The sequence below is a fragment of the Hippocampus guttulatus genome, chromosome 22 (genome assembly GCF_054856545.1).
Source record: "Hippocampus guttulatus isolate MCC_2025c chromosome 22, RoL_Hgut_1.0, whole genome shotgun sequence".
Classification (NCBI taxonomy): domain Eukaryota; kingdom Metazoa; phylum Chordata; class Actinopteri; order Syngnathiformes; family Syngnathidae; genus Hippocampus; species Hippocampus guttulatus.
The window spans coordinates 3,420,045-3,435,754 of NC_141282.1; the positions used below are offsets into that span (position 1 = coordinate 3,420,045).

Below are 15,710 nucleotides of genomic sequence, written 5' to 3' on the forward strand. Positions count from 1 at the left end.
CAGAAATGAAATAAATCTCCCCAAAATAATACATTTAGACTTTTTCATAGAATCTGACCAAAAGCGGTATTCCTTATGGGGAACAAAAACCTGGACCATGGACAAGCAAAAATATATTTCATAAAATACGTACTGAAATTGGGGTGTACAATTGATGAAAAAATACCTACCAAGAATGAGAGGAAGCTTCACACGCATTGTGTTCAAATAAAAATCAGGAAAGCTAGAATTTAAACATTTTCAGAATGATACAAACTCAACCAAATACAAAATAATATTGTAAAACACACAAAAAATAAAAGGCCAAATAACCTGAAAGGAAAACCATTTCAGAATGATAAAAGCCAAACTAAATGAAAACAAAACAAAACATAGTTACACTCAAACGTTTGAACACTGGCAAAATGTTTACAATGTGTGTAATTCACGCAAAATATTTATTTCCAAAGGCATTCAAATTTAATTGGACGTCATTCAAAAGAGCATAGTTAGTCATGAGCCCCCCCCCCCCCACCAATATTTCATTGGACTGCAAAACAAGTTTCCTGCAAATAAGACTCAGCTCACTTGACGGAGTGTTATTTCACTTCTCTTTTTAGTAGATCACGACTAGTCTTTTAAAATTCGATGCTTCCGGGAACGCGGCCACGTGACTTCACTTCCTCTGTCATCTGGCTTCCGGTGAACGTCAACAAGCGTGACACAGTGGCCATATAATCAAATATAAAAAAAAATTGAATGTATTGTAATGCCCTTCAATGTGGAAAGAAGGATGCACGCAGTCGCAGATGTAATCTGTTGTTTTTAATCAACACAAGGAGCAATAAACACATTCATAGGAGCTGCTGTTGATCGCAACCCACTAACTCACTAACTACCGGAGCCAATATTCCCCCAACCTGGCTCCTCCCCTTTCTATGACGTCACACAACATTAAAGTGTCACAGGTCCGATATCTGTCGCTGTCCTTCGGTACTGTGCTTTTTCAGTACTTTTGCTAAATGTTATACTTCCTCGTAACCTTAGCCACAAATGAATCCACACATTTTTGTGTTTTTTTTGTGTATTTTTGTTTTTAGTTTCTGTTCCTCAACAGCATGACCAACCATTGTTTAAAAAAAAAAAGACGTATTCATTGTATGTATCCTAACAAAAAAAAAAACTTGGGGGGTGGGGGCGTGTCCAACCAACTTAGGAAACATTTCCAAGACCCTTCGTGAGGACTGTTCAGAGTGAAACTAAAAAGCAGAAATAAAAACTTGCCAGGATGTTGACAATAAAAAAGGAAGAAAGTCGGTGATGGAGTGACAGCAGGAGCAGAGATTTCAACACAACGACTCGAAGTGCTCCCGAAGCTATGTCGTCTCAAGGGTAAGCTGCTCCATTTTATTGTCTTTTTTTTTTGTCTGTCAGTCATCTTTCCTGATATTTGCGCCAATACAAACAGTGCAAAAGAACTCCTGAAAGTATACATGTGTTTGTTTGTTTGTTTTTTTAGGACCGGCACGGTGGTGCTGGTGGTTCTTTCCCTGTTGACGCCAGGTTGCGTGGCAGCAGCCGGGACGGATGAATACCCGTTCAAAAAGTGCGTGACTTCGATTAGGAGAATCGTCGACCTCTCCAATCAAAATCGAACGTCCTTTCCCGTACTTCTGCCCGACACGACGGAATACCTGGACATCTCTTACAACCCGATCAAGAGTATCACCGTGGAGGCTTTCCCCCGACTTCCCCTCCTGTGTTTCCTGAAGGCAACTTTTTGCGGACTCAGGGAGATTTCTCCCAGCGTGTTTCAGCACATTCCCTCACTTCAATTTCTCAATTTATCCTCCAACGAATTCCGAAGCGTTCCCGCCGTTTCACTGCCCCGATTGACATTCTTGGATTTATCCGATAATCTCTTCGAGGGCTATCGGCTCCCCGAGTCGTTTCAGAATCTGACAAATCTGCAAGTGTTGTCCTTGGGGAGCAAGGCGGCTCAATCTGTGCTTTTAGATGACTTCAAACCTCTGGCGAACATCACCCTGCGCGATTTGGTTTTGGGCGCCGGCGCCCCCTGGCGGGTGTACGAGCCGGGAGCTTTCGGGATGTTGTCTACGCAGAAACTCTCCCTTTACGTTGACTTCTGCGGCCGCTTCGACGTATTCAACCACCTGCTGGTGGATTTGAACGCCACGCGGGTGAGCGCCCTGAGGGTCCTCACCGTCTTTTCCAACGACTGCAACGTCACCGTCGACCCCTTCCTGAACGTGCGATCGATGCCGTACCTGCAAAAGCTCACCATCGAAAACACGTGGATCAACAGCTCCTTCCTGGAGATCTTTTTAAAAACCATTTGCCTGGCTCCTCTTCAGGAATTCTTTTTCGTCAACATCACCTACAGCGAGGACAAAGCCGACGGTTTGCATTTCCACTTTCACCCCGCCAATCACAGCATCAGTTTGCGCGCCCTCACTTTTGATAAGGTGAACCATTATCAATACAGGTATCCCATATTCAACATGAGCTTTGAGGACGCGTTAAATTTGAAGTACATCAAGTTTTCCGGGAGCGGTATGAATATTTTACCTTGTAAAATTTTAACCACGCTACCGACACTGGAGACCCTGGACGTGTCCGACAACCTCCTGTCGGATTTTGGCTTCTGGTGGCCTTCGTGTTCCGACACGTCGGCCTTCCCGAGCCTGAAGCGCCTGTTGATGAGCAAGAACCGTTTCCTCAGTTTGTCCTTCATCTCCACGCAGACGCACAAGATGCGGCGGCTGGAGTCCCTGGATTTGAGTTTCAACTCCATCTCCCTGGACGAAAGATGCAACTGGCCGGCGCATTTGATCGAGATCAATCTGGGCAATAACAATCTGGGCAACGGCGTTTTTGAGCAGCTCTCGCCAAACTTTGAGCGCATTTACTTGTCCAAAACGGGAATAACCGCCATCACCCAAGAGGACCTGTCTCGGTTTCCTAAACTGACGCACCTGCAGCTCAGTTTCAACAGCATCAAAGTGCTCCCGGAACGACTCAGCGCCCCGAATCTGATCCGTCTCTTCGTAGACCAGAACGCAATCACAACTCTTTCCCAGGAAGTCTTGGTAGGACTTCCTCAGCTTCAGATCCTCAAAGTCGGAAACAATCCCTTCATCTGCTCCTGTGACCTCCACTGGTTCCTCGTCGGTTTAAACACGTCCTTGCTCTTGGACTGGCCCTTGGATTACTTCTGCAGCGCGCCGGTCAAGTTCGCCGGCCTTCCCCTTTCCGAGTACAAAATCAGCGCGATCGCCTGCGAAGCGTGGCTCCAAACCGCCGTCGCTTTCGCCGTCTTGCTATCGGTAGCGATCACGGCGGGCCTGCTTTTCTATAAACTGGATGGCGTGTGGTACACCAAGATGCTATGGGTGTGGATCCGGGTGAAGAGGCGGAGCAAGAAGCATTCGCACTCGCTGAAGAATATGTCCTTCTCCTACCACGCGTTCGTCTCGTACAGTCACAAGGACGCCGACTTTGTGAACGGCAAGCTGGCGCCGTCCTTGGAGGGCGCCGGGTTTTCCCTCTGCGTCCACGAACGGGATTTCGTACCCGGCGAGTGGATCATCGACAACATCATCAACTGCGTGGAGTCCAGCTACAAAACCCTCTTTGTCCTCTCCAAAGATTTCGTCCGGAGCGAATGGTGCAACTACGAACTCTTCTTCGCCCAACACCGAGCGATCAACATCCAACAGGATTCGTTGGTTTTCCTCCTATTGGAACCCATCCCCGCAGATTGCCTGCCCAAAAAGTACTTGAGACTGCGAAGGTTGCTCCGGCAGCAGACGTACCTGGAGTGGCCCAAGGACGAGCGGAAGCAGCAAGTGTTTTGGGCCAGTTTGAAGTCCATGCTGCACGTGGCGGACAAATCGATCGTTTTGAGGGACGCGGCTGCCGAGCTCGCGGGTACAGCAGCTCTACTTACGAACCAGTCGTAACGCGGGTTTTTTGCGGGTGACCGCGATTGTCGAAAAAAAAAAAAAATCTGCATTTTCAACTGCTATACTGTTTACCATTCCTAGTACACTTTATAATGTGTTGATTATTAGTGATGGTTGAAAGAGGCAAATAACGCTCCCGTTCATAGCTTGTGAATTCAAATCTTGAATAAATGTCCTCACTAACGCTTTCCGGCACGTGACTGATTCCTCATGTATAATTGTGAGTTTTGCCTTAAGGTAAGTCAAAAAAGTTACATGCCCGAATGATTTAATAAATTCCCGTACCAACAGGGCATCTAGCATCTTCACTTCATACTCGAACCCGAACGATCGTGACGATCGGCGGTCTAGTCATCTTCCCCTTTTCGCCGAGTGTCAAGAGCGCTTGGACATTTTACTTTGCTCTCTGGGGATCTGTGGCAACTTCTCGAATTCCACACTTCATATCAAATTCCACTTCAAATTTTGTCGTCAAATGCAAAAGGTAATCCGCTTCCAGTGGCTCCTCAAGATGATCGGGGTGTCAAAAAATATCGATCGTCAATTTCTAACCCCGCTGACGGAGCGTCGCCAAACGATTGTAAAGTGGATTAGGACGTAACAAGTTTGTCGAGTCGTTAGGGAATTTTTGCATCGGGCGCCAAACAACTTCACTGGGCGTCGTGTGTCTGTATGTTTAAATATGTCCACACGGTGGCAGCAAATACCCGCCGTACATTTCCTCACAAACGTTCACGTCGTGCGGGGGCTTTCGTTTCATGAATTACCTCAATAAATCCGACAATAATAATTGTCTGTTGGAGGGGAGAAAAAAAGTGGGCAGAATTAAGCAGAGTCTCTTTCAGTTGACAGGAATTTCACTTCAAGTGGCACACTCCAGTGCAAGACACGGCGAGTATTTCATTAGTATCAATGGGTAGTGGTCGGAATACAATTTATGGTTCTGCATTTTCTCTCGGACTCAGCAGAGCTTGCCGCTAATTTAATTTCGCTCAGTCCGGCGGCCACTCCATCTTGATACGAGCCTCTCATTCAGCTCTTCCAAGGCATCCCCTTTTGACCTTCATCTTATCATCAGGACAAGACGACAATGTGCCGCCCAGGGGGTGCGTGGAGATGGACAAATGGGCAAAAGATAGTGGGTTTTTTTCTCTTCTTTTTTGTGTGATAGCAATCGGTTAGATTCCTTCATAATTCAGGATGAGTAATGTGCTGCTTTTAACAACGTCCATTCCATTTTCGACTTTGTGAATGGACAATTGTGCAATGTGACAAACGTGACGTGGTCAAATTTGTCAATATAATACTGTGAATGTTGAAATCTGTCAATGTGACGGGAAATCCGCAAATCCATAACCCTTTTTCCTGACGAGACAGTTCGTCTAAAAAGTCTACACAACCCCCGTTCTAATGCCAGTGGTTTTTAAAAATATGAGACCCAAGAAAAATCCTCATTCCATTTTTAACACAGCCCGCAGCCTGTACAACTCAATTGAAATAATTTTATTTTATATTCGAGAGAGAAACTGAAAATACAGAACAGAAATAATGTCTTGTCAGTGGGATGTGTTGAGAATCAGCCAATCACATTTAACCCTTTCAGGGACAGTTTATCATGTTATCAGGTTACAGGGTGCAGTAAAGGGTTAAACTCGTGTGAAATAAGAGTCAGTACTGTACGTGGTACTGTTTAAAGCGCCATTTAACCCTCAATAAACTTCAAATGTTCTACTGTAGTTCGGGTGGCTCGTTCGGGGGTCGCCACCTGCGGCTCCACAGCCGCAGATGGCTCTTTAGCGCCGCCCTAGTGGCTCCCTGAAGCTTTTTCAAACATATTTGAAAATGGAAAAAGATAGGTGAGAAATATATATATTTTTGTTTCAAAATGGTTTCTGTAGGAGTAAAAAACATTATTAACGTTTTCATATCCTGTAAAAATGTGTAATATTAAATGTAAACAATTTCGGTCAACGAAGATTTGCGTCATAGCCTGCGACACACGTTTCTATGAGCAGGACTGGATGCCAGGCAGGTGTCTGTTGTAAACAAAAACCGGCGTTTCCTGTACAATTCACCGAGGTTACTGGCGAAGAATGAGAACCTGGAGGGCCGAGAGAAGCATTTTTAAACGGTACACGTGAGCTACGATAGTTAACACGCTGCAAAAGTGCGTCAAATGCCACCTTCATCTTAGGGGGCGTTGTATATTTGTCGCCAACGTAGTTATTTTGATAGCAGGCTAATGTAGTTAATATAGATACATACAGTATATGTTGCCTTCATTATAAGACTTAATTCTTTGCGGGTCCAGACATATTTAAATATATACAGTATATACCGTATATTTGGTCCAATATGTCTCTTTCAACATTTTGGGTTGCCAACCCCCTGTTCTAGTTGGTTCTTCTGGCTTTGTGCTCACTCTGACTGATATTTTGGACTGTTCAGAAAGCAAAAGTCATGTCTGGAAAATCCTACTAGAGCATCCCAACCATAGTTGGGGTTTGTCAGGGGAACTTGCAAGTTTTGGAAGGTGTGTACCCGTTCCCATTTAACAAGCGGGGGTGCCAAATTCTCTATCCACTCTAAGTTCTTCTAGTTGTGCAATGTAAAATGGTGCAAGAATCAACACGATAATCTCATTCACAGTGAACGGGTCAGTCGCTGACTACGTCAGACTCGCCGAGGGCAACAACAATTCATTTCGAAGCGAACGGTTTCACCCATGTGTCATGCCATGGCCAGCGCGCTTTCGAATTGATTCTCTGATTTAAATCATGACATTTCAAAACACCCCCCAGCCCCCACCCAGTTTTCTTAGCCCTCTTATCGGGAGCCAACTGTGGAGATTAGTGAGTCAACCAGCAATCATGCTGTCAATTGCTATTTATTATTCATAGAGCCATGGTAACAGGGAAAGCTGCGGTTCTCGTGAGGCCTGACTGTCTGCGGAACCTCATTAGACCCGGCGCAAAAAAAAAAAAGATTAGCGCCACGGCGCTGAGTCACATTCGTATTTAGGTGCAATAGACAGCAGATTAATTAGGCGGTGTCAGTCATCGACGCCATCTCCACATACCGTTTTTGATTTTTAATCGCCGTGCCCCCGCAAAGAGGGCAAGAGATGTCAATAATTGACGCCCACCCAGAAAGGTTTGCAATTGCCCGGAGATGCCACAAAATGTCAGCAGAACACTGTTTTCTATTAGAGAAGGGCTATGACCAGACTAAATGAAGCTCCTCTCCGGACTTCGACATAGTTCCTGCGCATTAACATGCCGAAATGTGATAACAAAAGCAGTCGAGAATTGATCACTCAGTTAACAACCGCAGTATTTATTGATTTATTTATTTTGGGGTGCATTTGTGGAAGATGTTTGTTTACATGTCACTTGTCTTTTTTTCATTCATGTGTTTTTGTGTGTTCTCAAATGCCGTATTTTCCACACTATGAGGCGCACCTTCAATGAATGGCAGTTTTATATATAGGGCGCACTACATAGAATAGAAGCTCCAATAGTGGCTGCGGTTGCGCTATGCATCCACTAGATGGAGCTACGCTAAAGGAATCCGATACAATAAGGCGCATCGGATGATGAGTTTTTTTTTTTTTTTTTTTTAGAAAATTGAATGCTTTTTCGGCGCACCTTATCAATACGATAAATAAAACAAAGACAATAATCGAGACTCGTCTTTTGCAGGCTTCCTTGTTTTTATGAGGGACGTGATGACACCCAGTGACCTCCTCCGCAAGGCATCCCCAAAAGTAAAGGTCAGTTCTCTTTCTTTCTTTGATTTATGGCCCCGGAAGTGTTTTTGACATCAAGCCTTGTCATGGTCCAAATGCTTCTCGTAGTTTAAAGAAAAAGACTTCCTCGTATGGAGTAGGCGGTTGGAAGGAGCGTTGGATGGATTCTTCGGAGATGCGCTGAGACCTGTGGGTGTAGCGTTACAGCTCGACTTGTTTCACTTCCCCCAATCCAAAGAACAAGCCGTAAAGAAGCGCGACGACGGACGTGCCGTAACCGCTTTCAAGCTCAACGGAGCTCGAGGGAGACTCTCGACCCCTTTGCTTCCCGTACCGTGACTCCCCCCCCCCCCCCCCCACCGCGAGCGCATCCGAAAAGGACGGTCTCCGAGTGCCTTCGGCGTGGGCCAATTAACTTTTCGGGATCTTCCAGCGGAGGCTGCAGATGGTGCCGGGAGAGAGAATTAAGCTCTCGTACTGTGCCGGGCATGCAAAGATTCTTAATGACTTTGTCTCAAATCAGGATGTGAGAGCTCATTAGGTGGGCTGATTGTGACACGGGTGACACGGCGGCTTTTGGAAGAGCGGCAGCTTCCAATCATTTGCGATGTTACTCCGAAATACTCCTTTCCGGCTCACCCACGTTGACGACAAAACAACAGGATTAGTAAACACACCGATGAGATTTATTCTGTTGTGATTTTACATTCCACAGTTGAATATTTCCTCTTTTTCTTCGTTTTGTTTTTTTTCTTTTCCTCAATCCTATTTGATGTTCACTCGACAGACAACGTTACTGATGTTAAAGGTCGACAGATCATGTTTGATTCAGTCCAGAATGCTCGCTGCAATATCACTGTCTTTAAAAAAAAAAAAAAAAAAAAATTAATTAAAGTAAAAAAAAGTCACGAGGCTTTCAGGTACGTCAAATTGGATTTTTCCTGGCCGTCCATTGCGCAACAAACTGCCATGATGATGTGCTTCTCAGATATGACTCATGCCAATTAGCAACAATTTTTATTTTATTATTTTTTTGAGGGGCGGGGGGGCATTTTAACAGTTTTGTGTTGATATCCATTCCCCTCACGTTTCCCTGCGTCATACTGTCGATACAACGTATTGATAAGGCCTTAACTTTGTGCTTGTTTATTTATTAGATTTTTTAAAAATCTTTCGATATATCTATCGATCTATCGATCGATCCACTCGAATTTCGTCCTCGCATCCCTTTCACCGTCGATGAAAATATTCAGCAGCGGCGCGCCGCGTGATGTCCGTGTCGGGGTTAAAGTAATTTCATGCTCAATTGCCTCCCGGCCTGCGTCCAAGAGCATATTACCCCCCCCCCCCCCCCTCCCCCACCCCGCCTCCACCCCCGCCCCAAAAGTAAAGTCTCATCAATCTGGCGATTTATTTTTTTTGGGGGGGGTCAACTTTAGTTTCATAATTATGTTGGCGTGGAGAAATTCCACTTGGCTATAGCCAAACGTGTGCGTCATGTACACGACATTAGCCTAGCAAAAAAAGGTACAAGTTACCCGTCGACATTGTGCATCCCCGGGGAGCGGAACTCGAAATTCATTGCCGACATTATGACCATCTAAGATCGGCCCGGTGATGCTTTTGAAGTGGAATTTTACTCACAAGTGCACCGTGAGTGAGATTTGAGTACGGCCCAACCGTCTGACAAAGATTGTTAGGACGGCGGTGCCCACTGAAAAAGCAGAATTTTCGTCCATCATTGACATCATACATTTCGGACCGTTTTGAGAAATTATTTTTTTTAACAGTCAGTTAAATACATTAAAAAAAAAAAAGGTCAGTTAGGCAAAGTCCTTGTGTTGTTTGGAAAAATGATTGAACCAAAATGCTAATGCTAAAATGCTAGCCGCATGCGGATGGTTCCAATGATTCAATAGGGCCTTTGTGTTTTTTTTTTTTTTTTTTTTTTGGTGGCTTTTTAAACATCCATACAGCAAAATATTACCTGTTGTGCTTTGATATTCCCACTTTTCCAAGCCCGGGGAAATTTTCCCCTGGTTTGTGAAATCCGATTTTCGCATCATTTCTACTCCGCGCCGAACCGCTTCAACATTTAAATCGTGGCTCGAATCAATCGGATGAAACAAGATACCGCATCTCCCCATCATCAAAAGTCGTAACAAAATTGCAGGGCTGCGTGTTGCCTTTTGATCTTTTTTTTTTTTTTTCTCGTATTTTTTTTCCCCCCCATGACGACTTGTCGCCACCCCACCCCCACCCCACACCACACACACACACACACACACAAACGCACTTCATAGTGACTTTGTACTTCTCATGACTAGAACGGGAACAAAACTCACATTTGCTCAGTTGGTTTCACAATAGCTTTGTGAAAAAAAAAAAAAATGGAAATTGATGTATAAAATGGTGGCTATGGCATCGTCATATACGCCTGACGTGGGGATGGAATGACACTTCCTGGTTGTCTCTGGAATATTCTGTACAGTATAATACAACGGCGCCGGTCCGTAAATCCTTCGGCAGTTGGAGTACCGGCAGTTTTGTTGATTCTGTCCTCAAAAGATCCCCAAGAGGTCAAATCCGGAAGGAGCGTCAAAGTCATGGCTTTGTTCGATTTTTCAAAGGGACGCCCTCCGTCGCCGCAGCTCAGCGAAAGAATTTAGCCTCTTCTTTGATGTCCTTTTCAAAGGCGGGGACCAGCTCCACAACAATTAAACACGTACAGATTTTTGATAATATTTCAGTTTAGTTTTTTTTTAAACTCTATTTTCTTTGTTGCAATATAGCAGATCTTCAAACACCCATTTTTAAACACAGAAAAAAAAAAGCCAACCTTCCAAAACAATCGGTAACCAGGAGAGAGCGGCGATGATCGCTCGACGGATGGACAAATGGTGATTTTATATTTTAAATTTTTTTTCCCCGCGTCGGGGGTGGGAGGAGCTTTTCGGCTTTAGCACACGGTGCCGTTCTCTTGTCGGGATTTGGGGCAGGTGGACCTCGGTATGGGCTGCACGGAGGGCGCCAATGTGCAGAAGAAGCCAGCGATGAGGGTCAGGCCCAGACCTCCCCAGGCGCAGAACATAGACCAGCCGTAGCCGTGGCCGATGTCGTCGGGCAGGCCGTACAGGTAGCGCGGGTAGCGCGACAGCTCAAAGTTGATGCCGGCGACGCAGGTGCACAGGGAGATGATGCAGAAGGTGCCTGCCCCAAAAACAAACAAACACATGGGGCATGATGTCACCACCACCAGCAACTCCCCAAGTCACATTTAACCAAAATCAGTTGCCAATCTTTTGTTTTTGCCATTTTTTTTTGTGTACGTTCTTACACGTGTGCCTTATTTTTATTTTCTAAAAGCATTTCGGTATGTTTCTTCAATCGCCACCTTTCGCGGAGGACGGGCAGCCTAATTACACCGCAACAGCGTTTTATTTGGGCCTTTTTAAGGGGGGGGGGGGGTGTCGAGGCAGCTGGTTCTAAATTTGGCCTCATTTGGAACGCTACGTGAGTTTATGGGGCCGCCTCTTTGGGATTCTGCCTCCGCGGTCTGGCCGAGCCTTGTCTTGTGCCTCCTAATTGGCCCGTTCGATGTACAACCGCCGGCCGGCGCACGAATCCTCCGCGGGGGCTGCAGCACCCCCCCCCCCCCCCCCCCCGCTCCCACGTGCTCTCGTTCATTGACCTAAATTATAATTAAAATGGCCAGTGAAACCCGTCGTATATTTGCTCTCTGGTGGATCTTATACATGATGAGCCCTCGTTTTAAATGTGTTTTTTTTTCTAGTTTCAAAGGTTATTGTTTTTTCATGAATAATCTACAAAAAACAATGCCTCTTGGTTGTATCTTTTTTTTTTTTTTTTTTTTAAACATGATGTCTCTTAATTAAACCGAAGGGAAACTGGGTTTTAATATTCATTTGTTTTCCTTCAGATTTTTTTGTCATCGCCATCAGGAGCTAATCGTCTTTCTGTTGTCTGGCTGCTTCTCTATTCTCTGTGGCAACAAAAGTGCGCGGCAGCTCATTTTGGCGGATTTAGTGTGGATAAGGACTGATTTATTATGTTTGTTTTTTTAAATCCTAAAAGCAGCTAATTAAAAACAAAATTGCTCTCTCATTTCCTATGAACCGAATATATAAAAGAGATATGCAGTGCAACATTTCAGGCAATTTTTGTTCTTTTTTTTTTCCCCCCCTTTTTTTTTGGTTTTCACTATTCAACATTGTAATTCAACCAATGTACATTAGACATTTCTCAATCTGTCTGAAAAGCATCCGGCCTTTAACAACCACATACTGTGATTTAATTTTTTTTTTTCCCCTCAGGGCTCTCATGCAAAAAACAAAACAAAAAAAAAAACATTGAAGGGTGGCACAAAACTGCTGAACAGCAAACCAATATTCAGAAATCAACTCATTCAAATTTTTTTCATATTATTGAGATCATAGGTTTTGTTTTGCATGTCATTCCAAAGCTTTGCAACCCCCCCCCCCCCCCCCGCAAAAAAAACCTCACTGACTTTAATTGACCATTCGGAGTTGTCTCATTATCGGGCGAAGGCGTGACGTTTTCGTGCGACTCACCTCCCATCAGGAACAGCAGGCCAGCCACGTACTGCATGAGTCCTCGATCCCAGCAGCAACCGAGCACGCCGATGATCCAGCCAAACAGGATGATGGCCACCGCCATGCCCATGAAGCCTGCCGTCATTCGCCGCAAATCTGCCGGCACACAGCGGCAGAAATTGTGGTCATCTCTCATCGTCCCGGCCGCCGTCAAGTCACACGACACCGAAAGTCAGGTACGTTTTTCAATGAAGATTATCTACCGCTGAACAAATCGAGACGGAAAATACGCTTGAGCCGCCTTTGAGGCGGACGTTGCCGAGGACGATAAATCTCCTGGATTAGGAGCTCGGAGTTTTGAAAACTGAGCCGTAAATCGTCTTAAACTGGGCAAGAAGCCACAGCCAACTAACGTTTTGGTAACTGTAAAAATATCACGTTCCGGGGAAGCTACTAAATAAACTCCATTGCCAACTCTTTTGCTAACCAAAACAGCAGCAGCAAAACCTTCACATATGAGGAACTTGATACCTTGTGAAGTGAGAAACAAGCTTCATGTGGGCGGTCCATAGCCTTGTCTAATAAAAGCAGTACTTTGCCGCCATCCCGTAGAACGAAAGCCGTTTCCAAATACATTTGCGTGGGCATCGTTTCCCTATCGAGTTTTTATTCTTCGTGGTATGGCTCGGTGGGGGTTCACTTCACATTAGTGAAAAAATGTCAACCAAATTAGCAATGTTGTTTCTTCAAATCTAAAATTTGCAGCTCGTAGGAAAATAACGTGTTCATGCTGTTTTCGGAACCTTCATTTGACATCCCTGGCAACATATTCCGTATATGGTTTGGGGAGGGAAATTGCTCATAGATTGAGGTCAGGGGATGTCATCTTACTCCTTAAATATTCATTCCAGCAGCACATTTATAAATGTAGTCCATATTGCAACGATGACAACGCGAGGGCAAAAAAGAACAAGGGCAGCAGTGTGTGCACGGGGGGGGGGGGGGGGGGGGTAATGACAGGGCTCGAACTACGAAGGCAACGTCCAAGAAGCGAAAAAAAAAAAACCCCAAGCGCTCTGAGCGTCCTACCCCCCTTCTTCAAGTAGATTAGAATGTCACGGGTGAGCAAGTGTGCCAGGAGGTGTGTGCGTGTGTGTGTGTGTGTGAGAGCAGGGGGGTGGGGGGGGGCGATGTTGTTTGTCGGAGGAAAGGCTGAAAAAGGTCAAAACATTTGCCCCGAGAGCATAAATGAAGAACAGGAGAAGACACGCCTCCGCTGGTGTGCGACACCATGTTCATGACCCGGCAGCCTCGGTGCACTTTCTGTACCCCCGCACTCCAGCGACGGCCGGAGGGGGGGGCGGGGGGTGGGGGGGTGGGGGGTACATGACTTCTCAGCTGACATCAATGTTTGAAAAAGAAAAACGCAGAGAGAGGAAGCGGGAGATTACAAAAGCAGACCTAGAAGCCTGCACTGTTTATTTTTTTTATTGCTGTTGATTCACCAAAGGAGTCAGAGCTCGGAGTTCATCTTGAAGAACAGTTTTTTTTAAACATTTATTTATTCATTTATTTAAATGTTTTAAATATTTATGTACATTTCATTTGAAGTGAGCGAGATGACATGCTTGATGAATGAAAAGCAATGTGTTATACCAGTTAAGGGAAGCAATCTGCAGAGCAGCTGGGCAGGCTGTCGGGCTGCGGCGTTTTGGGTAAATGTATAGCAATTGAAGAAGACCCGCTGCTGACAATAATTGCGTAAGCAGTCTCTTGGGAAGGAGTGTAAAAGGAGCGGGATGTGTTGAAAATGATGGCACCCTGCAGTGAGCATGAAAAGACAAAAATCTGCCTCCCCACTAGCGATGGATTAGCCGCGTGAGACCGGCTGAGGTTGGGGATTGACATGGTGCAGTAAAAAATAACGGGGGAAAGAAAAGCTGCGCGATATAACCCTCCGTATATCTACTTTCTATCGTGGTTGTGCTCATTAGGGGGAGCTGCAGAATATCTGCATTGACATTGGATGAGAGGCGGTGCCTTGACATGTGGGGTACCTCTAAGGTCAATCTTCGGCCCCCTTTTGTTCAGCCTCTAGATGTAAATGTTATGCAGGTGATACACCACTTTATTTATCGGTGTCTCCAAATGACACGAGTTCATTTAAGGTGTGTCACTGTCGAAAACAAATAGCTGGATGAGCCCAAATTTCCTTAAATTAAACCAAAATAAAACCAAAATAAAACTGAGGTGATTATTTTTGTATACCGAACATTGTGTGTTAAGCATTTAGCGGTAAATTATATCCAGTACACTGCAGCTCCTGTGGATCCAAATCCAATGTGAGCCGGATGCGCGACTCTCAAATTTCTTTTGGTGAGGTTTGCAAGTCTGTCGATGCAAAATTCCTCAAAAAAAAAGCAAACACAAGCGCCCTAATTGTTCATTTTCAAAATGTCAATAAAGCTGCCAGTTTGGGAACGAGCATTGGCCTCCACCCCCCGCCCCAAAAAAAAGTAGTTTCTAGATGAGAACAATACATCACACTCAACATGTTTGCTGACAAGAAAAGCAACAACCTTGCGTTCTTTGTCAGGTAGGAACAAAAGCACTGCTGCAGCACATCGATTGTCATTTGCCGTTTATTCGACGCGAGCGGGAACAAAGAGTTTATTGTGCAAACGACGTTTTGGGGGTGCGCCAAATGGAAGCGCGGTTTAGTCCTATTTCACTTTTAAGTCAATACAATACCGTTTTGGTACTTTTTGATCAAAACTGCTTTAGATGTACAGTACATCCAAAAGAATGAGGGAATTGCCGTGGGAGGGCTCACGGTGGTCCTAGAAACGGAGGATAAGCACGACGCAAAGCTGTCTGACAGCCTGCTGACGAGGCAAACCCTTCCCGATTTCACATTTACTCACGCCTTTCTATTGACCTCGACTTCGGGGTGGCGACAACTCAGATTCGGACTGCGAGTAAACGAACCCTTACATGTCATTTGACTGAGGCCGAGTGACGGAGTAAACTTTGACAGAAGCAGACGGCGACATTATGCGCCGGGGAACGTGATGTACATGGCAAATCTTCCGTGAGTGGCTGCAGGTATAAACAGAACCGATGAAACGCGGGTATGGGAAGGGAGGCGGGGGGGGGGGGGGGGAATTAAAAAGGGATACAAGTCTCCAGGCGCCCATGTCAGCACTTTGGTGACGTGCCGAGTCGCAGGAATGCAATCAGGAAAAGGACAGAATGACAGGACCACCGGCTGAGCTGTCAGTCGCCGGAAAAAAAAACCCCAGTAGTGGACGGAATGTGTGGGTAAACACGCTGAGCGCCGGTTTAATTTTCGCCGGCGTGAAGCATTTGTGATTGAACAGGAATGCAGTATTTTCGACGTGCAAATCCAGTGCAGAGTATGCA

At 45.4% G+C, this 15,710-nt stretch overlaps 2 protein-coding genes and 1 long non-coding RNA gene across 3 annotated transcripts in view; 2 read left to right on the forward strand and 1 right to left on the reverse strand.

The window, feature by feature from the left end:
• Positions 1 to 1,252: 1,252 nt before the first annotated feature.
• On the forward strand, positions 1,253 to 4,152 carry LOC147186073 (toll-like receptor 1). The gene is made up of 2 exons (XM_086103556.1): positions 1,253 to 1,371; positions 1,499 to 4,152. The coding sequence occupies exons 1-2, from the start codon at positions 1,358 to 1,360 to the stop codon at positions 3,960 to 3,962; spliced, it is 2,478 nt and encodes an 825-aa protein (XP_085959682.1). The 5' UTR covers positions 1,253 to 1,357; the 3' UTR covers positions 3,963 to 4,152.
• A 1,814-nt stretch (positions 4,153 to 5,966) lies between these two features.
• LOC147186074 (uncharacterized) lies at positions 5,967 to 8,545 on the forward strand. The gene is made up of 3 exons (XR_015099280.1): positions 5,967 to 6,096; positions 7,667 to 7,737; positions 7,822 to 8,545. It is a non-coding gene; the product is annotated as an uncharacterized LOC147186074 (long non-coding RNA).
• Positions 8,546 to 9,093: 548 nt separating this feature from the next.
• The window catches only part of tmem178bb (transmembrane protein 178Bb), a 41,238-nt gene continuing 34,621 nt past the window's right edge, over positions 9,094 to 15,710 (reverse strand). Inside the window, exons 4-5 of the mRNA XM_086103405.1 lie at positions 12,306 to 12,443; positions 9,094 to 10,923 (exon numbers count right to left, since the gene is read on the reverse strand). Of these exons, the coding sequence (XP_085959531.1) occupies positions 10,673 to 10,923; positions 12,306 to 12,443 (389 nt within the window). The 3' untranslated portion in view covers positions 9,094 to 10,672. The remainder of the gene's footprint in view (positions 10,924 to 12,305; positions 12,444 to 15,710) is intronic.